We start from the raw sequence: 22,665 nt of genomic DNA, 5'->3' as shown, positions 1-22,665 counted from the left end.
AGCAGTGTTCCAAAATTAATTGCAAAGCAGGTCTCGCAGCTACTTCAGTAAACTAGAATCTCTTTAAATGGAACTGGAAGTGTCGGCAGGTGCTGGTGCTTTTGCTTGTTTCGTTACAATGTTGAAAAGCTGGTTCTGCAAGAAAAAATGACATACATTTGATTGTAAACAAATTAAAGGGCCGTTGAACCCAGACCGGTTACGGAGCAAAGGTTTCCCGTCTGTCTCGTGCAGGCATCGAGACAAAGTGAACTGTTGCTCTCAGCTGCCAGCTAGATCATAGTTCAATCACGCAGGAATCGATAGAAAAACCTTGTCGCACGGTTTCTGAATTGACTACTCCGCCGATCGAGCACTGGTCGATTTGAGTCGCGCTCACTCTCTTCTCCGTGGTCATGTGCTGTTCTGTTGTTTAGACACACACACACACCAAATATAACCAAAGTCGTGGGTCATCGAAGGTACGCACTTAATATTAAAAAAAAAAAAAAAATATATATTATATCCATTTTTTGTGACTTTTAGGAAACTGCGAATAAATTGATTGAAGAAAAAAAGTATCACAGAGAACCGGAAGCACTCTGGACATTCTCTGCATAATTCTCAACGTGGCGTTGTATCGCGGGAGTCGCGGGCTGGATGGCTGAACAAAGCAGACTGAGCAATGGCAGCAGATGATGGGCGTGGGACCTCAAGTTTAGAATTGTCAATCGCGGTACTGGCGAATCTGTCTAGCTTCGAAGCTTTTACCCATCCAAACAATTAGGGTCCGACGCGACTGACCAACAAGCTGATTTGCACGAAGACGTCGCCGAGTCGTTGGCCTTCCTGGCCGAAGACATTGCTTGCCTTACGAACACAAATTAATAAGAACCTGAAAAACGCACAAACGTTAAGCACAAAATGCTTGACTTTTGCGTTTTTCGTGCAATGGTGCGCATTTTTTGTCTGCATTGCACAACCGAAAGAAAAAACCATGTGTATTTTGGCAATTTTTTCCTCCTCTACATTTCTTCTTCCTCTCCAGTTTCGGTTTTGAGCAGTTGTATTTTTTTTTTACTTTATTATAAATATATGCGATGCTCTAACAAAATACTGATCGTCTTCTGACACCATAGTGAATTGCCTGGTGAAAAATAAAAATATTGCCACGCGTGCAGCTGGCCGAGTAGGCAGCGTGCGCGTGGCCTGACGCTTTTATCGTGCCTGCCTCCCACGCGAAAAGTCAGGGTTCGATTCCTGGAAGCGACGCATCTTTTGGTAAATTCTAGAATCGTGTTGCTTGTTCGAGGTCCAAATGTTCTACGTGTCGAACATTCTACGCCGATTATTCAAGAAGCTCACGCATGTACATAAGGGGCTCTGTGTGGCGAGCCGCAGTCAGTTTCGCCCCAGCGTTCGACTCTGCTGTTACGCTGACTTCGACGCCCGCGACGCTCTGTTATTATCTTTTGTACCCTTTTATTTTTGGCAGAAGTTCGCCACATTAAACGTTTATTTCTTTCTGTTTATTTATTGTTCTTTTGATCACCACCCGGGACATTTTGGTGGAGGTGCGGGGTACGCATGTCCGTTCAGCGCACCCCTACGAGGGCCCCCAGTGCAAGTCCGATCCCGAGCCCCTGAGGACCCAACGAAGAAAGGACCGAGACCCGATCAAGTCACCGCAACCTTGGCCTATCCCCAGAACTTAGACCACTGCCGGACAGGACAAAGAAGCTACCGAAGCCGACGATGAACACCACGTCGCAGCCAGACGGAACGCCACCGATGTCCATTGTCTACGTGCAGGCCCCAACAAGGACGCCGCCGAATTTCAGTTGCAATTTTCTTGAAGATGTGGACGTCTGGTTGGGCCAGTCTGAACGCGTTGCACGGTTCAACGGATGAGGTCCTGAACAGAGCCTGCAAAATGTCTACTTTGCTCTGGAAGGCACTGCACGCACCTGGCTCGAGAACCACGAAGCGTCGATTTCGTCGTGGCAAGACTTCCAGGCGGAGCTTCGACATACTTTTGTCAGCCAGCAGCGACGTCAGAGGGCCGAAGAACTTCTTCAAGCAAGAAGCCAAGGGCCAAACGAGAGCGTCACAAGTTTCGTCGAGAATGTTTTCCGCCTCATGAACTGCGCCGACCCAAACGCTCCTGACGAGAAGAAGCTGCGGTTCCTGATGCGAGGGGTGAAAGAGACCATCTTCGGAGGCCTTGAGCGGAACCCGCCTATCACCGTCCAAGACTTCATCACGGAGACAACAAACATTGAACGTGCCCTTCAAGCACGGGCCTACCATTACCAGCGACTTCCCGGCGTCGCTGCAATCTCGACTTCCAGCTGCAACAGCCCGGACCTTCGCGAGATTATCCGGGACGTTGTGCGGGAAGAAATCAGGAAGCTGCTACCTGCTGCCACAAGCCCGGCTACGCCCTCAGTCGCCGAGATTGTCCGGGAAGAACTTCAGCAGGCGCTGCAGCCAGAAGTTCTCACCAGTGCCGCTCCTGAACCACCGAAGCTGAGCTAGGGCGCAGCTACCCGACAACCACTGCCCCCTGCTCACCCGTATACGGCGCCACCTCAACGTGACCTACCAGAGCCGCAGACTTTCCGACGTCAAAAAGGGCAACCCCAGCTCGTCTGCACTGAACAACCGGTACCTAGGAAGACAGATGTCTGGCGCACAACCAATCGACGACTGCTGTGTTATCACTGCGGCGAGGTTGGTCACGTCTACCGGAGGTGCCTGTACCGACAAATAGGCCTGCGAGGCTTCGCGCCGAGCGAACCGCGACCTCGCTTTGGGGAGCGACCAAGAGACATTGAGGAGTACGTCCGACGACCCTACGTCTGGACACCTTGGTTACAGCCGGACACTGGCCCGTATTCGCAAAAAGTATTACTGGCCCAATCTCCCCAAAACCGTCCACCTCTACACCCGATCCTGCCACGAGTGCCAGCGACGCAAGAAACCGCCAACGAAGCCGGCAGGTCTCCTGCAGCCCATTCCTCCGCCAGCTGCACCGTTCCAGCAGATCGGAATGGATCTACTTGGTCCTCTTCCTCCGTCGACCCTGGGAAACCGGTGGTTAATCGTGGCCACAGATTATCTCACACGGTACACAGAAACGAAAGCCCTTCCTTCAGGTACTGCTGTTGAAGTCGCCAAGTTTTTCATCGAGTCCATCGTCCGCCGGCACGGCGCTCCCGAAGTTCTGATTACAGATCGTGGGTCATCGTTCATGGCACAGCTGACTCAAGAAATCCTTCGTCTCAACCACACCAGCCATCGTCGCACCGTCGCGTACCACCCGCAGACCAACGGGCTGACGGAAAGACTCGACAAGACCATCGCCGACATGATTTCCATGTACGTCAACGTTGAGCACAAGACATGGGACAAGGTGTTGCCGTACATCACCTTTGCCTACAACACGGCTGTGCAAAAGACCACCGGGGTTACACCCTTTCAATTGGTTCATGGTCGCAAAGTGACGACAATGCTGGATGCGATGTTACCCCACGAACCGGCTGTCGACGGAAGCGACGACGCCCAGGTAGTTGCCCAACGGGCAGAAGAAGTCCGTGAGCTCGCCAAACACCAGATTAAAGCCCAGCAATGTGTTGACACGGGCCGCTACAATCTTCGTCGTCGGGACGTCCACTTCCAGCCCGGAGACAGAGTATGGGTCTGGACACCGACTCGCCGGCGTGGTCTCAGCGAGAAACTCCTGAAGCGGTATTTCGGACCCTACAAGGTACTTCGTCGACTTGGAGATCTGAACTGCGAGGTGATGCCCGACGAAACAAGAACATCATCACGCCACCCATCCCGACCTGAAGTCGTCCACGTCGTGCGCCTGAAGCCGTACTACGCTCGATAAGACTGTAGACCTTATGTGTTCCAGGTGACTCTTTAGTCTACCATTATTTTTATTTGCTTTGTTTTGTTTTCTGTTGCATCGGGACGATGCACTTTTTAAAGGGGGGAGTGATGCTGCGCGCGCAGCTGGCCAAGTAGGCAGCCCGCGCATGGCCTAATGATTATCGTGCCTGCCTCCCACGCGAAAAGCCAGGGTTCGATTCCTGAAAGCGACGCATCTTTTGTTAATCCTGCAATTTAGTTTTCTGGTAAATTCGAAAATCGTGTTGCTTGTTCGAGGTCCGAATGTTCTATGTGTCGAACATTCTACGCCGATTATTCAAGAAGCTCACGCATGTACATAAGGGGCTCCGCGTGGCGAGCCGCAGTCAGTTTTGCCCCAGCGTTTGACTCTGCTGTTATGCCGACTTCGACGCCCGTGACGCTCTGTTATTATCTTTTGTACCCATTTATTTTCTGCACAAGTTCGCCACATTAAACATTTATTGCTTTCTGTTTATTTATTGTCCTTTGGTCACACCCCGTGACAATATATTTTTGGGGGTGTCAGTGGATATATGCATAAAAACATATGCAAAAAAAAATTTTTTTTAAACAACCTGAAGGGGAAAAGGATGTCATAAAATAAATTTACAAAGGAAAAAATATTTTCATAGCTATATTTGCGGCACACAACGAAGCTGTACAGTCGAAGCTCGTTAATTCGAACTCCCGTTATTTCGATCATCGCTTTAATTCGATCCTTCCGTTTAGCACCGTCAGAAATGTACAGGCTTCAATAGGCAGAAAACCCCGGTATTTCGATCTGATAAGTATCCCCAACCCGATAATTCGTCCCGGGAGCCAGCATCTTCGTAACCGGGAAATATTTTTTAAGCTAACACTAGAAGTTTAAAGGTTAAAACGGCGCCTCAGAACACAACACGCGTCCCTACCCATATTGGCAAACAGCCGTTGACGCGAGCCTGCGCCTGATTGCGACACCTCCACAGACGCGCAATGCCCGTCGGCGCCCCCGGCGCCTTGAGCCGGGGCGCGCTCCGCAAAAGAGCACCCGCGCAGACAGACGCCCTTTCGTCGGTGCCTCGCGCCGGAGAAAGGGCCGATTTGATTAGTCGAGACAAGACCCAGTCAGAGCGCACCGGCCCGATCACGTTGGGAGGCGCGCGGAAGGAGACAGAAGCAACGAGAGGGAAATGAGTGAGCGATGAAGTGAGAAAGAACGTCGGGAGAATGGAGAAGGAGACTGGAGAAAAATGAGCGAGCGATGAAGAGGGACCGTGCTGTCACGCGGTTTCTGGTTTCTGTTCTTTGGAGTGCGCGGCGTTTAACGCTCATACCGGAAGATGTCAAAAGAAAAGCGAGGAAAGTACTCTTCGAATGATTTAAAAACAAAAGTTCAGATACTCAACGAAGTTAGGGAGGGAAAATTGTCCAGAAAAGAAATTGCCGAAAAGTATGACCTCAAGAAAAGCACGCTTGCTACCTACATTAGGAATGAAGCAGCAATCGTGAAAGCTTTTGAAGAAGAGCAATTTGTGAATTCAAGAAAACGCCTTCGTAGTGCAGCCCATCCAGGACTCGAAGAAGCCGTTTACAAATGGGTGACAGAAGTAAGAACGCACAACCTTCCGATGACTGGAGACATGATTCGCGCAAAGGCTCAACAGTTCAGCGAACGTTTGGGCATCGAGGGATTCCGTGCTACCGAGGGATGGCTTGCAAGATTCAGGGAGAGGCACTCTCTTATTTTTAAGCATGTGTGTCGTGAAAGAGCCGATGTGGATGAAGATTTGTATGAAAACTCGAAGACGTCGGATCTCGCGTGTATTCTTGCGGAGTATGCGCCCGAGGACATATTCAATTGCGACGAAACGGCGTTGTTTTTCAAAGCTCTCCCCGACAAAACGATAACGTTCAAAGGGGATCCTTGCACTGGGGAAAAACGCAGTAAAGAGCGGGTGACCGTGCTCGTGGCAGCCAACATGACAGGCACGGAACGTCTGCCACTTTTGGTGATCGGGAAATCCAAGAGGCCACGATGCTTCCGGAACATCCTGCGGCTTCCAACGGACTACCGTTTCAACGAAAAAGCGTGGATGACACGTGAGATCTTTCAAGATTGGCTTCAAAAATTAAACCGCCAGTTCGCGTCCAAGGGGCGCAAGGTCGTGTTAGTAGCGGACAACTGCAGTGCGCACACAAAAATACCGGAGCTGTCTATGATCCGCCTGATTTTCCTTCCACCCGCAACCACCTCACTCTTGCAACCAATGGATCAAGGAATAATCAAACACCTGAAGGGCTTGTACAGCAAGCATCTCATGGCAAGAATATTGCTTTGTCTGGACAAGGGTAAGCGCTATGAAGTCAGTCTGTTGGCGGCGATTCATATGCTTGTTAAAGGGATACTACAACGAAATTTCGACGCTCATTTTTTGGTCTATATGTAGAGGTGTGCGAATATCAAAATCTTTCGAAGCGAATCGAATCGAATAATAAAGGTTACGAATCGAATCGAATCGAATATTTTCGAATACGAATAGTAGTTCCAAATAAGGATATATTTGAAAACAAATATTTTTTATTTGATGTGAATTAAACAAGAATGCTTAATAAAAAAACACAACTGGAATTTTTTTTCAACAAACGTTTCTGAAAAGGTTACTTTTATTGCAATAAGAAAAATGTTCCACATGTGACTGTTAAAAGAAACAGATGAAGAAAGATCAGTCAGTAAAATACCATTCCTTGAGTGAGGTTAGAGAACGTAAATGAAAGTGCAAAAGTGAAGGCGGGTCGGCAAGCCACAACGCAGTCGAAAATCGCATCGCGGACGAAAGGAGGCACTTGAGCGTAAACGCAAGTACGCAAGCGGTGGCGGGTCCGCAAGCTGCAATACGAAGTCGATGATTGCGTCTCTACTTTGTGCGATCTCTTTTTACGCTCGTGAACGCAACCACGTGAACGTAAACGGAAGTACACAAGCGGAGGCGGCTCGACAGGCCACAGCAGAGTTTCAGATTGCGCGATCGCGCTGCGCAACCGCACTGACTATGCACCACCTATGCACCATCTCTTTCCGTGTGCAATAGTTCTGTCCATAGAGGGCGCCACAAAGATGCAATAAATTAAGAATATGTTGTTTGTTTTGTTTTTTTTGGCGGGGGGAGGAAGTCTCACTTTTATCATTGAAAACGGGTAGAAATAAATAACAAAAGGAATACTGGCAAACTGATAAACCGGAAAATCAAGCGGAAAATAACACAAGCCAGATATCACCGATAGCCGAGGTGAGCCATAAATCCATATCCGAATCCATAGCACCTTGGCTACTGTAGAGCACTATATAGCTCCTTCGGAGCAGAGTAGCGCAATCTAGAACGCCGTCTCTCGGCGACTAGCGGCGAACGCCCGGAGGTTCCAACTGCGGTCAGAAATGCATGGAGAACGTGAGAAAATCGTTGTTTCTTCAGTATTGCGCGGATGTACGGAATGGAAATCATTTTTGACATAATAATGAAACATTTTAGAATAATGTGCGATAAGTTTTGTGCCATACAAGGACGTAACTTTTTTTAAAAAATTGCCTGAGTGGCATCATGCAGCAGACGACACGGCGACGTCACACCATTCACGTGACCCGCTCCGGCCAACCCGAAAAGCCCATCTCCGCTGCGAGCAAAAATCGTCTGCTTCAAACGCCATTGCCTTGGAAATTGCCTTCTCAAAATTTGCACACGCATCCGATATTATTAAAACTTTGCTAAAGTGTTTAGCGCTTTACGAACTTCACGACAGGCTAGTTTTGAAAAATGTGAACTCGCCGCTAGTTTTTTAATCAGCCGTGTTATGTCGATCTCCATGTATTCTCCCATAGGGCGGGCCGCCTCCTGGAACCCTGAGTACCATGTGACTCGCGCCGAGCCGCTCTGTCGGCCATGTTGTCGGCAAAACACGGGGTTCAAAGGATTGCGCTACTCTGCTCCGTAGGAGCTATATAGTGCTCTAGGCTACTGTAGTCATTGTAGGTACGGTTGTGCTACATTAAAAATGAATGCGGACAGGAACGTATACAAGACGTCTCTGGCGGACGCCCGAAACGTCGTGCGGTACGTCGCGACGATGCATGTGCCATTGCAAACCGTAGTCCTTCATCCTATCTATCACAGCGTTTGCACCACGACCACTTAGCCAACTCTGCAATCCGGACATCACGGCAAGCAATGGACAGATCGCGCTACCGCGTGCAAATAACTTTCCAATCCTTTCTACAAAAAAAAAAAAAAAAAAAAAGATATTTAGGTTGGTTGTGTAGGTTTGCCAAGCTCGAAACCATACTGCGCAGTCCAAAAACAAAACAGAGAACTCGACCGCAAGTTGACACTAATCAATGAGTTCCGCGTTATTCGTAGTTTTCGAAGTATTCGAAGAACTCGAATAGTTCGAACAGCGAAAGGGCGAAGCGAATCGAATCGAATAGCAAGCATTATTCGCGAAGTATTCGAAGTTTCGAATATTCGCACACCCCTATCTATATGTGTTCAAAGGAGCAGCATCACATCGAACATACCATTATCTTGTTGAAAAAGTCACGAAAAAGAATTTTAAAACAAATTAAACGATTAGCAACGAGCACCTGGTGGATGTTGCTAACGCCTCGCTTGTAATGCCCGTCTAGGAACCTTGACAGCTAGTGACGGAGGTTGTCTCGCCTCCGGCCACGACGAAAGAAGAGGGGCAGGAGGAGCTCCCCTCTTCCCGAGAATGCCTTTTGTGTGTCGCAGAAGTCGCTATTGTCCCCCTACAAGATTATAGAAGATTAAGCCGTCACTCAAAATTCGTACAAAAGCAGCCGCTTCGGCAGCTGGAACGACTAGGCCATCCTCTCGACGTCAGCCTCGCCGTAGCTTTGCTCGTCCTGAGACGACCTACGTCACGATTGCGTTGGATGTCACGTGGTCTCCGCTGGGCCTTCTTTGAGCGCTTGCCAGAGTGGGCCGTTTATAACGAAAAATACAGCAACCAGGCTCAAAATACAAACGTGCGATTGTCATTTACGGATATTGTGGATCATATTCAACCTATTTTTGAACACGACGGGATATTTCAAATTTCGTTGAAGTATCCCTTTAAAGCATGGACGGACATGCCAAGCCAGGTCATCGCGAACTGCTTTCGTCACTGTGGTTTCTCGTGTGATGGAGATACCGCGAGTTTGACGACTGCATCGGCTACTACGTCTACATCAGCAACTGCATTGGCTACTACATCGGCAACTGCATCGGCTACAACATCGGCAACCACAATTGAAGATGAAAACTTTGACGAAGAGTGCAGTGCTCTAATGTCCGCTCTACCCGAAAACGTTGGTTTCAATGATTACGTTGCGATAGATAATGGAGTGCTTGTGTGCGGTCAATTGACTGGTGATGAAATCATCGCATCAGTTCAGCGTCCCAAGGGTCACGAGGACGACAGCTGCGAGAGTGACGCCGAAGAGCCACCGCCACACCCATCTCCTGCCGAAGCATCCGCTGCGCTCAATGTACTTGCGAACTTCACAACGTTTGAAGACATTGACGGGACGATGTGGCCGCACATTGAGGATATGCGGAAATTTGTTTTTGCGAAGCGTCTGACGGGAATGCGGCAGCAGAAAATATCGGTGTTTTTTTTCGAAATAAAACTCCGTCGTCACAGTTGGCTTTTCGCCGCTTCTCGTGACGTACGTCGTTACTCGTTTTTGATCGATATTCGATAATTCGACCCTTCGATAATTCAATCTATTTTCGAGGAACCGTCAGAGTCAAATTAACGAGCTTCGACTGTAGTAGGCACCCGTGAGAGCCGCCGCGCTGCACCACCGCCACTGCAAAGTTATGCTGGAGCCGTTCAGTGTTGCCGCTAAAGTCCCCAGAACCAACACCCCCGCTGCCGCACGCTCGCTGGCTGAACTCGTTCTTCCACGCCGCCACTGTCAATTTCTGACCGGTGCGCAGGTCCATCACGTGGTGCTTGAGCTCTTTCGGGAGCTTCCTATGGGCTCTAAAAGTTACTTATTAATCTTTGTTTTAAGTGCAACCAAAAGCAAAGGTTAATAAGTAACTTTTAGAGCCCATAGGAAGCTTCCAATAGAGCGCAAGTACCACGTGACTATAGCGGCCAGTTGCACGACTTTAGCGGCCACTTTTTTGCAAGCTCCCGTGGGCAGCAACTACAAATTTGTTTCACGCCGTAAATATAACAGTAAATTATTTTGTTTTCGTGATACATTTGTTTTATGACATCCTTTTTCCATCCAGGCAGTTTAAAAAAACTTTTTTTCCTTCACGTATGTCCTTTAACTTGTCACCGACTATAGTAGAAGTTGCAGCCGTTGGAAGATAGGGCCGCTTCGAACGTACAGGCAACCCGATGAACGCTCGGCAAGGCAAAGCTCCAACAGATTTCCCACCACGCAGCCACCGTTAGACATTCTCTTTGGGCGGGACGGAACAGCGCAAACCAGTGGGGTGTGAAAAGAACAGACGGCGGCTCCACTCACCATCAGTGCCATTCTGCTCCCCCTCAAACGTCCGGAGGAGCAGGGAAACATCCGGAGACGGAGACGCTGCGTCAGAACGACCCCCGAGCTTCCTGCGGAACGGTCGAGACAAAGGTCACGACGAGTGCTCCGTGAGCAACTCAAGATCCGGCAGTCTGCCAACGTCGCGGGCACGCAGGGCACCCTGGGCATGCGCACACGCTTCCACGCCTACAGGTTCGCACTCTCTCGATAGCAGAGTCGACCTATCCGGCAGTCACGCAGAACCGCATGAAAGAACTCCGTATCGAGGAAGATCTGAGACTGGGGGAGGGCGTCAGTTTCGAGCCTGACCCGAGTACTGCTTCACCCCGCGGGAAACAAGAGAAGGGATCTTACCGCCTGGCATGCTGCCGGAGGGCCTCGAAGCCGTACAGGATCCTCAGGGTCCCCAAGTTGACGATCTCGCCGCGCTGGTCCAGCCCGCGACCCCCAAACCTGAACGACACAGAGACCACCTGCCGGGCTGTTAGACACCGCAGGCAGCTGCACCCCGCCCTACTGCCGAGAATCCGTACACGCAACGATGCAAAGCGCGTCGACGCATTGGCCCCTCTCTATGGGCAAATTCTAGTGGCGCAAAACAATCGATAGTACTAGTAATACTATCGATAGTGGAAGCTGAATTTAACTATCGAAAGTACTACCGATAGTACTATCAATACTATACTATCAATAAGTGACCATCGTCAAACTAGTGATACAATGCTATTGATAGTGAACTATCACAAGACTATTTGTGAGCAAGTGCCAACAGTTTTTGTTAGATATCAACGCCCTCTTTTCGTGTCTTACTTTCATTTTCTTAACGCCAGACAGCTTTCTAAAAGTTGACTATGGGTAGTATCTATGTCAGTTGAAAGCCAATCATCGATAGTCGACTATCAATAATTCACTATCGATTGTTTTGGACACTATCAATAGTTTTGAGAAAGCTATCGATAGTATTGATAATCAATTTATACTTAGTTTTGTATTCCTGGTAAACTCTTTTTTACTTGAGAAAACATTTTCACTGTATCATTACATTCACTACACCAGCACCCCGAATATCAGTAATAAATGCACACTTTATCTTTGACTCACTATATTCGTACCTCCGCTACATCGGTCGCTACTACAGAAAGGTTATGCGCTAGGAGGGAACAGGATTCGTTTGACGCCGCATATATTTCAAGAAACCACAGGTTTCAAAGACAAAACTCCCTCTCAAATCACAAGTGCACCTTTGCAAACACACCTTGTATCAAACATCTCAAGAGACTCGTCTTTTCCACACTCTTCCTTCGTTTAGATCAATGATTCTCAAATGGGGGTCCGCGGACCCTTTTGGGTATGTGAAGGCATTCTATGCGTCCGCGAAGCCCTGCCTCATCGGTCAAGCCTGGCAAGAAAAGTTGGCGTTTTTTCAGGTTGAAAATAACTGTTTCAGTTTCAGGCGAGTTTTCTCATGTGTATGCCAGTAAGAGAGGTCTACTTCACACTAGCCCTTAGTTATATTCATTTATTAAATCATTATTATATTTAACCTATACCTTTCCCTTCCCCTCACCACGAAAAGGGTCCCCCATCATCTCCGCCAATCCACAAGGGGTCGGCGAAACATTGAGGGTTGAGAACCACTGGTTTAGATAACACAATACACACTGAGCAGGATTTCATTTTCTTAGAAATAGTACCAATTTCTACAAATTCGAATCGAGTCATATTAATTATAATAACCATGCTGGAGAATGGCATAAAAAAAGTACATCGAAAAAGGATAAAGCCACGCCCAATAATCTATTTTGGGCGCTGTAAGAAAAACTACGAAGGAAAAGGTGGCGAATTTTTTTCAAATAAAAAAGGTGCAGTACCATTTAATCAATGTTGGGTAAAGTACAGTCGGCCACAAAAGTTTACGGACCGTGCCAGCCATGGTTCAGCTGCATCACTCCATTACCTTGCGGTGCGGCGCCCGTCATTCGAGGCCCATAATGCGCGTTCTTTGGTACTCGCAGGCATGCTAACTCTCCTGCTTCCGGCCAATGCCTTGTTATTCTCAAAAGTATGACGCCGGCGACACTTCGGTAGCCGCTGCTTGTTGCCGCAGCTGTATCTCGGTAGTGCGATGACTGGCCGAAGTTGCAATATCGCCTCCATCTTGCACCGTCTTATGTACGTGGAATTGTTTTTCCAGCTCAGCGGCCAGGATGACGGCCATTCTGTTTATTTTTTCCTTTTTTGTTTTGGTTTCGAAAGCCTTCTAAGTTCTTCTAATATGTTATTTATTAAAGTGCACAATATATAATAAATTACACTTTCTGGAATAATTGTTGCCACTGACTGGTTGATAGGGCAGCGAGTGCAGAGAAAATAAAAAGCTTCCGAGACAAAACAAAAAAAAGGAAAAGGCCGAATGGCTGTTTTCCTGGCCGCTGAGTTGGGAAAAACAATGCCATGTTGGATGGCAGGAGGTAGAGTTGATATCTCGGCTTCTGCCACTCACTGTGCCTCCGATATACCATTACAGCATGGCAGCCAACGGTGGATATATCTAAGCAGCACCTGGTGTCTTATTCGTGAGATTAAGAAAGTGACAACCGGAAGAGGGAGAGTTGGCATGACATGCGAGTACCAAAGGATGTGCATGAGCGCACTGCGGTTCCGAACCACAGGCGCCGCGCCGCAAGGTAGCACAGTACGTAATGCAGCTCGGCCACGGTTTGCGCGGTGCGCAAACTTTTGTGGCCGGCTGTACATCTAAGAAGTACTTGATGTAAAGTACCAAGTAAATGAGAGGTTATGCACTTCAAGCAAACTAGTATGTACACTGGGCACAATGTACTTGAAGTAAAGCACTATAATTAGTGATAGGGCAAAACTCCGGAGGGTTAGTTTCGGAAGATTCCGAAACTTTTTGAACGAAATTTCGGTAGTTTTGAGGGTTCTGCAGTTTTGTTTCTGTCTAGCCAACATGGCGTTGTTCCTTCTGGTTTTGTGGGCGTTGTGAGTGTTTGAAGACTCTAAACCTTGATAGAGACCGAAATTCAATCAGGTTTTTTTACCAGATTGCCTGCGGTGTGTGGGGATCTTCGTAGATCCTACGGTCCCATGCTGAGGCTTGGGGGCGTGTCTACTTATGGAGCGTCTTCTTGATCAATGCTCGAAGTGACGGCCAACTGACTGTAGGAACTCAAAGAGCAAATCTCTATGGTAGCTTGTGCGTGTCCAAGTGTCAGAGCTCCGGGTGCAATGTGTAGGCCTCCCCAACATTTCGGTCAGGAACCATGGTTGACTGATCAGTGATTTCATTTTCACTCTGGAAACAAACTGCTAGTGTCTTCAGCGGAGCATTCTGTGTGAAAGGCACCTAACTGTGATGCACGAGCAATAAATGTCTTTGGGTTAGTATCTTTCTGAAGAACCAGAAATAAGTTACATAGCCACTGCAGCAGATAGTGACGGGAAATAAAGCAAACTTTGTTAATCTGTACTGTGCAAATAGCTTTAGCTTCGTGAAGGTCTCGCTGCCATTTGTTTGCAGCCTGTGCTGGTGCCAAAAATAGTTGCTCGGTGCATCCCCTTGGAAACGTACGCAAGTTCCCGCATTGATGGTACACTTACCAGGTTCGTTGGAGCCAACTGTACCTAGACCTGGAATGTTGATTTCTTATAAACATGATACACGTATACAGCAAAGGAGGTTTTGGGCAGATCTGCACATGTTATCGATTGCATAACACAGATGTCGAAGATCTACCGACACAGTCACTTTTACATGCCACCTGTGTTGTGTCAACGTAAACTGCGACGTTCCCAGCGCTTGGAACGAACACCACACACGCATGCAATGAAAACGAGCATTGCACTTTGTGATAATCTATTTCACTTATCTGCCCACTTTATTATGGTCATGTGATGACGTGACAATGGAAGTTGTGAAATCGAAACTATTTTGATTGACACAAAATTTCAACATTTTGTGTCGTGTGGTTTGGTATTTTATTTCTTTGTACCTCAGATTTTATCTGAACAAGCCTATTTTGTTAACTTAAGAATTTATATAGCTACTTATTTAATGTGGTTTATAAGATTGTTTTGTTAAAAAAGTTGCAACGCTCAATATTGTGGTCTGGCCACTCTGGCAACGCTACGAAGCTATCCGAAACACACCGAGGTTTGGCCATTCTTCCAAACCTTTTTGAAACCTCTGTTTTGGGTCCGAAACCTGTTTCGGAAAGATTTGCCCCATCACTACTATAAATACAATGTACTTTTAACAAAACATTTCATAATGCCCTTTCATTCCCCTATACATAGGGTGACCAGACGTCCCATTTTAAAGGTTCACTTCTGCCGACCCGTCTTTTTGGTCTAACGAAGCCTCATGTCCTGTTTTCTTGGAAACATGCATAGCAGTCGCGAAATCAGTACTAAGTGAATGAAATAAAAGTGAAAGAATATTTACTTGTTACAGACATAATGTTATAAAAATAAACACTATGAAACATACTGTAGTTGTATCTGCTAATACACTTTGTTCACATAAACGTGTGCGTGTATATTACTGAATTTGATGTGCTTCGGTTGGCAAGATGTCTTCTTCATTGCCAATAGATGGGAAAAAAAAGAACTTGTGTTCTCAAGAAGTAGCTTTGGACAAATGTGCATGTTTACGTTTATGTCCGAATGACGCGGTGCTTATGCCACGATTTCGGACCAGTAGCTTGTTGCTACAACAAAGGGTCTGTAGCAACACGAGAGCAGTTTAACTCCCAGGAACGCTTCTGGCACAACAAGAGCTTACCTTGGACTCGTTACGACGCAAGACGAGGCGTTCGGGTGTCACGGCCAGGCGTCCGTAGGGTCCCTCCCGTGCCGCCGCGTCTGACGGAGACCACCGCCATAGCGCCCCCCGGTCAGACTCGGGCGAGAATCAACCGAGCAATCCAAATGCACGAGCGGCAACTAACCCTGCTCGCTTCCTTCAGAGCTAGCTTATAGCCCGTTCCACCTTACGACCAATTGCAATCGACGCTACGAGCCACTGGAGCCATTCCATACCTCGGAGCGTGCCACATGACCTCCTCGTGGCGCGAAGTCACGTGACGCGCTCCTAGCTATTGACTGGCTCCGGTGGCTCATACTGTCCGTTGCAGTTTGTTGTAAGGTGAAACAGCGTATGGATCCTTTTTATGTTTATGAACACAAGCCATCCCCTGCCTCCCAAAAAATTTTCAATTGCACCGTTTTTTTTTTTTTTTTTTTTTTTTTAATTCTTTATTTATATCCTTTTTTACCTCAAGAAAAAAATTTTTGCGTATTGTTCATACGCAGTGCGAAGTAGTTCTTATGAGGTTTGTTTGCCGGAGGAAAATGCGATGCTTTTGGCGTTTGGAACGTGTACATTTTGATAAGATAAGATATATCTAATTCAGAAATCACCTACATATATCTTAATTATCAACATAAAGGGAAAAATTAGCAATGCTTTGCAAAGAGCCGGACTTTTTTTTACTATGGTTCTTTAGGTGAAAACCGGTATAGACATCAATCGGCAGGCCTTATGAGCCCATTGATGTTGAAATTCCTGGGATGAAGTCCTACAGAAACCACAAAGTTGGGAATTTAACGAGGTCCTTACGTTGTTATTTAGCATACAAGGGGGGATTGATCGTTGTACGGGAGTTTTGAACACTGTCCAACAACTCTCTCGCTAACCGGCCCTTTAGTTAACCATGTAAAGGACTGGTCATAAAATATTTCACGAACATTGGAAAAAGAGGTACTATGGTGATGGGCCAGTGTTTGTCTTTTCATTTGACTGGAAGGTTGCGGGGATGCAAGCGGCGCATCCTTTCGGCGTCTTTACGAACGGAGAGCATAGAAAGGCGCTATGGCCGGCCAGGTATTTCCCCCAGGGAGGGCGCGCTCACCCAGGGCGAGGCAGACGCAGCAGTCCCAGCAGCCATCGTTGGCAAGGCCGATCTGGCGGGAAGCGGTGGCGCCCTCTGGGAGGGGCATGCCCATGTCCAGCACGTGCAGCGGAGGCCCCGCAGGGTGCAAGCCGGACAGGCGGAGGTGCAGTTCGCCCCCAAACCCGTACAACTGCACCTGCGGCCCCAGGCAACCCTCGTTCACGCGGGGCACCCGGCGTCCGGTCCCACAAGCCCCACCCCCAAACCCCAGCCTTGCCCCATTTAACCCAGATTGCGTTTTATTAGCCGTTTTAATGCGAAAGCATTACTGTCTCATGGAGCGAGCTGACGTTATCAGTTTGAAGCGCAAAAACGGCACAGTTTCCCCGTTCCTTCGGTTTCATTGGCTGGCGCGCGCCGACGGGGCTCCCATTGGCCGCTGCGCCCGTCAGTTTCCACGACCACTCACCCCACGGCGCTGCGTGTCCGTAAGCGTGCCATTGCTCCCCTGGGCACGGAGCTTCCAAGGTCACCGTGCCCGAGGGAGCACACGCGCTGGCGGGCGATGAAAAGTATGCAGCAGAAGAGAAAGGGGGCGGACGAGTGGCTTGCATGCTTTCGCATTCACAACTCATAAGGAATGCTTAGGTGTGCCTCGATCTTTTTAATCGAAAAATAAAACATCCATCTATCACGCCCCACTGTCATGCTCAACCATTAACTTCGACTGCTACACACAGCTAAAGAGTAAACTGAACTACTTTGGCACTTGCACGGAAACATATCACAGAACGCACCTCCTCCTCGTGGTTTTGCAGCATTTCAGCAGATGCCCTCGAAAGATAACACGCCTCCTATTTTTGGCACAATTTCCAATTCTTTGTCAAAAACACCGAAAGATAGCCCACTTCTAGTAATTTCACGGCCCTTGTCAATGGTGACTTTGGCTGAAATGCTGTCACTTAGCCACGACGAGAGATAAGCGAACATTGGTGACTGGGAAGGACAGTAGTCTTTGGTTCATTGTCCCTCCCCGCAATCGTAAGTTTCATAGGTCACAAAATCTAAAACTAGCATTTTTTCTACCTTTTTTCATAGCGACCCGAAAGTTTGCCCACTCCTGACTTTCACCCGATTTCCTTTCAGTTTTAGGAGGGCTACATCCTGGGATATTGCAGGTATGTGCTCTAGTTAAAGATGCAGTCACTGGTAAATTTTTTGGGAGACCGCGAGAAATATTTTATATTTCGAATATTCACGCCGCGTTGTAAATCGAACTGCAACGCAATATGCACACCATAGAATATTTCAATGCCATTAAGAAAGACACGAGGAATCACACAGGGCGCCGCCGCTTGCAGCTTCTCGACACTGCGCGGCATGCAAACGGCCAAGACGGGATCTTACGCTCTTGTTTTCCGCGGAGGTCGAACTGCGGCTCGCAACGGTGAGGCGAGACTGTGCGAAGCCCACGCGGGTCGGTCTGAAGGTTACCCCAACCTCGAGGCTGGAGCCCGGTGCCAAAGACGCAGATCGACCGCCGCCTTGCACGGACACCTGGAGAGAAGAAACCTTCGAAACTGTGGCGCGTGGAACGCATCTCTTAGAACGCCGGCGACAATGCAGCACTTCTGTGACGTCACGAGGGACTGCATTTTAGGACGCAGTCCACACACCAGTCAGAGATGCATATGGAAACGTCTCTGCAGATGGAAAATGTTCCGACTTGCAAATGGCTTGGCCGCTTACTGCTTCTTTGATTGAATTCTTTCCGAGAAAAGGTTCAGGAATTTTCACAGAGCATAAGTCACTACGTAACACTCGAGCTTCAACGGACAATAGCCCCAGTCGTGAAGACAGGATGCCAAGATTTGAGCCCAATATGCTACCTCAGTGGTTTTTAGGCGTGGATGTGTCGGGAACCTCTTGGGGACACACCAAACAGATGGGGGATTCCATGCACAGGGGGAAGGGGAAGGGTATAAAGTAAGACAATTGCAGTGTGAAAAGGGCATCCTTTACTCTTATAGACAGGAGAAGTGAGAAGCGTCAAGTGAAATGATGAATGGACGGATAGATGGTAACAGTAGTACCCTTTATAATGGTCAGTAGCTTGCGCCACCTTACCAGAATCAACAGAAAACAATTTTTTCTTTTTTCGAGAAAAGAGGGGGGGAGGGGGGGGGGCAAAGGCTTCGCAGACCCCAAGAAATTTGAGAACCACTGCACTACCTAAATAAAAAAAAAACTGAAACAATACTTTTTTTTTTTGGTTTATATTGCAGGGTAGCAGCATCTTATGTCGGTGGCAGACATAGGCAGGATATTTGGCATAGCGACTCAAATCCTTGTATAGTCTACACCTGTGGATAGTCCACACCACATAAAATTTAAGCTTTTAAACATGTATAGTTCACTAACTACAGTCTGGAACAAACGATACTTCGTCATTTGCTCAGCTCCTTCAGAAATCACAACAATTTTCTTTTGACGGTGTTGTGGAAAAATATATACAACACCGTGTTGTCTATAAAAAAAAGTCACCCTAATTTTTGAGTAAATATGGTACTCGCCCGGACTATTTTGATGCTAGAGGCATAACTCCTGAAGCAACGGGCCCATTTTGAGTATGTAGTTTACATCTAGAGATGTAACGTCACAATAGATAACATTTATACAGTAAAACCTGTTATAACAAAATGGGATATAACAAACAAATGGATATAACAAAGCAATCATAATTCCCCTTGCTTGAATAGTTGGAAGAAATGGACATTGGCTATAACAAACTAATGGTTATAACAAAGTAATTACGACCGCTCCTTCAACTTCTTTATAACGAGGTTTTACTCTACTTAACAAGAAAACTGCTTGCTGTACTATATTTAGCATACATAAAAGACCTCCCCAATCTTCTTAAGTAAACTAATTAGGCTATATGCAGATGACTGTGTGATTTATAGAAAAACAACAAATATATCCAACTGTGTCCTTTTCTTTTGCAAACTGATTTGTTTTATGATGAATCGTGGTGTCAAGAATGGCGGGTGGAAATCAATGTACACAAACTACATTTCTTAATTTTGCTCTAAATGAACTGGGCGCAGCCCTGATTGATTATTCACTCTCTAGCATACCACTTAAAGCTGCCACAATGCACAAGTATCTCGGCATCAACTTTAATAACAGCTTATCATGGGAGCCTCATGATAAGCTATTATCATAATAGCTTATCATAAGCGTCATCTTTATCAGACCACATTGCAAACTAAACTCATTGCATGTATGGTACTCTCATTCGTCCTCAGCTAGAATACGCCTCACTACTCAGTCCTACTCAGAAGAAAAATTGGAAGCTGTTCAAAACCGGGCGACTCGCTTCATCTTTTGTAATTATATGCCTGCTACAAGTATCACTGCATTGAAAGCTCAACTAAACGTCCCTCTTTTGAGACACCAAAGAAATATATTCTGTCTTGCACACCTACACAAAATGTATTACAGTTGAACCTCGATTTAGCGAAGTCACCGGGACTCCCTAATTATTTCGTTAAATCGGGAACTTCGTAAAGTTGAGAAAGACATTCTTCGGGTTAGGCTGCGCGGGGAATCCCAATTTGTTCGTTAAATCGGGAAACTCGTAAAATCGGGTTTCGTTAAATTGAGGTTCAACTGTACTACTTTCCTTCAGAAAAAGATGCATACAGTCAGTCCGTTATATCTCCCTTTGCGCAGACCACCCACTCAAAATTCAACCGGTTTCACCTAGGACTAATCAATTCAAGTTTTCTCCATTACGACTGGCGACCTCTGACTGAAATGAACTACCCTAGCACATTGTTCGCATCCCAGAAGTTGATAATTTCCGAGCTGCCATTGCCACACTCCATGCCATTTAACATTGTTTGTAGTATATGTAAAAAATTTAACCTACGTAGTATATATTTCTATTGTTTGATTTTATAGTTAAATTTTGCCCACTTCATATAGAGTTTCCAGTGTGCATTTCAGGATAAAATAAACTAGATTAAATTATTGTAACATTAGTGCTCTCCATATGAAAGTATCACAACTACTCATGGCATCCTGTAGAAGGTAGCAGTTTGTAAACAAATTGAAAGTACAAACAATCGTTGCATGTGAGCAAAAGTTTTTGCTTGCCTCAAATTGTGATGCATCGTGTTTCTGAACTGCAAAGCTGACTTCCATCGCAAGAGTGTTGGGGTTTCGGAACATCACGCTCTTGGTCCTGGAAAAAGTGGGCAGGATATTGATGCTGCTGAGGTCAAGTGCACTGCTTACACAATGAAGCACACTATCAAGAATGAAACTGTAAAAAGTATTTTTGCAGCAATTTAGACAGCAGAGAAAACTGCATTATTTAGTTATATGGGAGTAGCATAGCCCGACCAATAACAATACTACTTGCAAATCAGGAAGTGATGAAAGCACCGCAGCTGTTGGCCTAGGAAAATTATCAGCGACGTGTTCTTGTTGAAATGAAGCAATTCTCTGGTTACCAATTTATTTGAAAAAAAAAACAAAAAAAAAACTAGGCACAGTGAATTGTGGTACATTGGTACTTGGGCTTTAACATTTACCATGACAGACTGAGACTGTTTCAAGCACTTGGGCATAATTTGCACAAACATTTTATCTCTTCACTAATCAAAATAAATCTGATTGGCTTTAATAGATCCGTAGAAGAACTTGTAGTTGGGCTAGTTGGTGAACGTTGAAAATCATGGTCTGTATATCTGTTTTCTCTCTTGTGTCTGTCGTTTTTTGTGCCTTACACCATGATTTCTAATAGATCCATTTGTAGTTTACAAAATTTGCTAAACTTCCTGCGGTATTCCTTATGGCTGCCTTTCGCCCAACTTTAAAGATCACAATTTTTTGGGGTAACAAAGGCCTCTGCCTATGATCACCAATACCTACACATTGTCGTACACTACAAAACCTACACTCTCAAAACAAATGACGTAGTATAATAATGGTGCAGGAAGTGCCAAAATCGTAACAAAAACAATGACAATCCACCGTCTCGAATCGGAAAAAAGAAAAATGACAGTTAAGGAAAGAACAATCCAATGCAGCGAGTAGTACCGCACAAACCTACCCAAGCTCTATCGACGTTTCACGGCCGAATGTCCGATAAACCATTCCGGTCATGAATAAACCCGCTCGTAGCTCTTTCGATCGGGCTTCAAATGACTCGTCTGGACTGTCCCAGTCGGGTTGCACTCGCGAGTTGAATACGGCGGCATGCACGGGGTTATACGATGCGGGAACTGTAGGCAGATTAAACGAGCCTACCGTTTAAAACCGAAAGGACATAGACGTCCGATGCATGTCCAACTATTCCTGCTTTTGGACGTCATTTTCGGGACGGATGTTAAACACACCAGTCGGAGACAGGCGTTCCTTCTAACCAAACTCATCCCGCAACAAGTAGTCACCCCCGCCACGACTCGCGCGTGCCCGTCGACCGTGAGACGGGGAACTGGAGCAACGCACGTGGAGCAGCCGACTTGCGTGCCGGACCAGAAGAGGGTCCGCCTGGTCGCCTCCAGAGGGCAGCGGTGCGGCAAGGCCCGCGTCCCGGGCACTCCCCGCAGCTGGGCCAGGTCCAGCCTGGGGCCCCGGGGCCACAGCAGCCCCTCCAGCACCCTGGGCAGACGCGGTCCCACTCCTTTAGAGGGCGCCGGATGTCCTCGCGCTGAGGAAGAAAGCTCGAAATGGCTACAATCTCCGACGGCACTTCGGTTGTCTAGCTTCCGGTGTCCCACCTTTAATGACACCTCGGCACCTCGTGAGCCTCGACTGTGCACATGCGGTCGAAGCGGGGCGAAAGGCAACGAGCGCAAGCCACGACGACCAAGTGTTCGAAAGAGACACCCACACGTGCGGCCAAAGTGCCCGGCAAAAGGCGCGTTCAAACACGGCCAATCTGGAGCGGAGAGGCGCGCGCTCCTCTTGCGGCCTTCGCACGGGGGGTCGGGTCTCCCTGTCGCCGCAGCTCGTGGGGGCGCTACCGCCCTACCCCTGCTTAACCCCTGCCCTCCGTACGAGGCGCGCTTCGCGCTCGCGCGTTTTCTGTGCCACCGCGCTTCGTACGCTCCAAGATCGAGTTTTAGAAATTACTGCGCTTGTTAGAAGAACTCCACGGCAGAAAGCCGAATACCCACAGAGATATTTATCTTTCTGCTTTATATATATATATTTAAAAAAAATAGGCCAATTACTACGAGGGGTGTCGCGCTTCAGCCGCAACAAATCTTGAACGTGAAAGTGGTCATGGGC

The 22,665-nt window shown here is 47.2% G+C and overlaps 1 protein-coding gene across 3 annotated transcripts in view; it reads right to left on the bottom strand.

Moving 5' to 3' along the window:
- Positions 1–22,665, bottom strand: part of LOC8052295 — a 96,927-nt gene that overhangs the window by 12,947 nt on the left and 61,315 nt on the right. For 2 of the 3 annotated variants that reach the window (XM_042287515.1, XM_042287513.1), the window contains exons 20-26: positions 21,880–22,032; positions 20,521–20,608; positions 17,767–17,916; positions 16,378–16,555; positions 15,249–15,328; positions 10,799–10,917; positions 10,421–10,512 (exon numbers count right to left, since the gene is read on the bottom strand). In XM_042287515.1, coding sequence (XP_042143449.1) covers positions 10,421–10,512; positions 10,799–10,917; positions 15,249–15,328; positions 16,378–16,555; positions 17,767–17,916; positions 20,521–20,608; positions 21,880–22,032 — 860 coding nt within the window. The remainder of the gene's footprint in view (positions 1–10,420; positions 10,513–10,798; positions 10,918–15,248; positions 15,329–16,377; positions 16,556–17,766; positions 17,917–20,520; positions 20,609–21,879; positions 22,033–22,665) is intronic. The other variant, XM_042287519.1, reaches the window with a different exon arrangement.

Source organism: Ixodes scapularis, unplaced genomic scaffold (assembly GCF_016920785.2).
Source record: "Ixodes scapularis isolate PalLabHiFi unplaced genomic scaffold, ASM1692078v2 PGA_scaffold10__122_contigs__length_95168666, whole genome shotgun sequence".
NCBI lineage: Eukaryota > Metazoa > Arthropoda > Arachnida > Ixodida > Ixodidae > Ixodes > Ixodes scapularis.
This window is presented reverse-complemented; position numbering and strand designations above follow the sequence as displayed.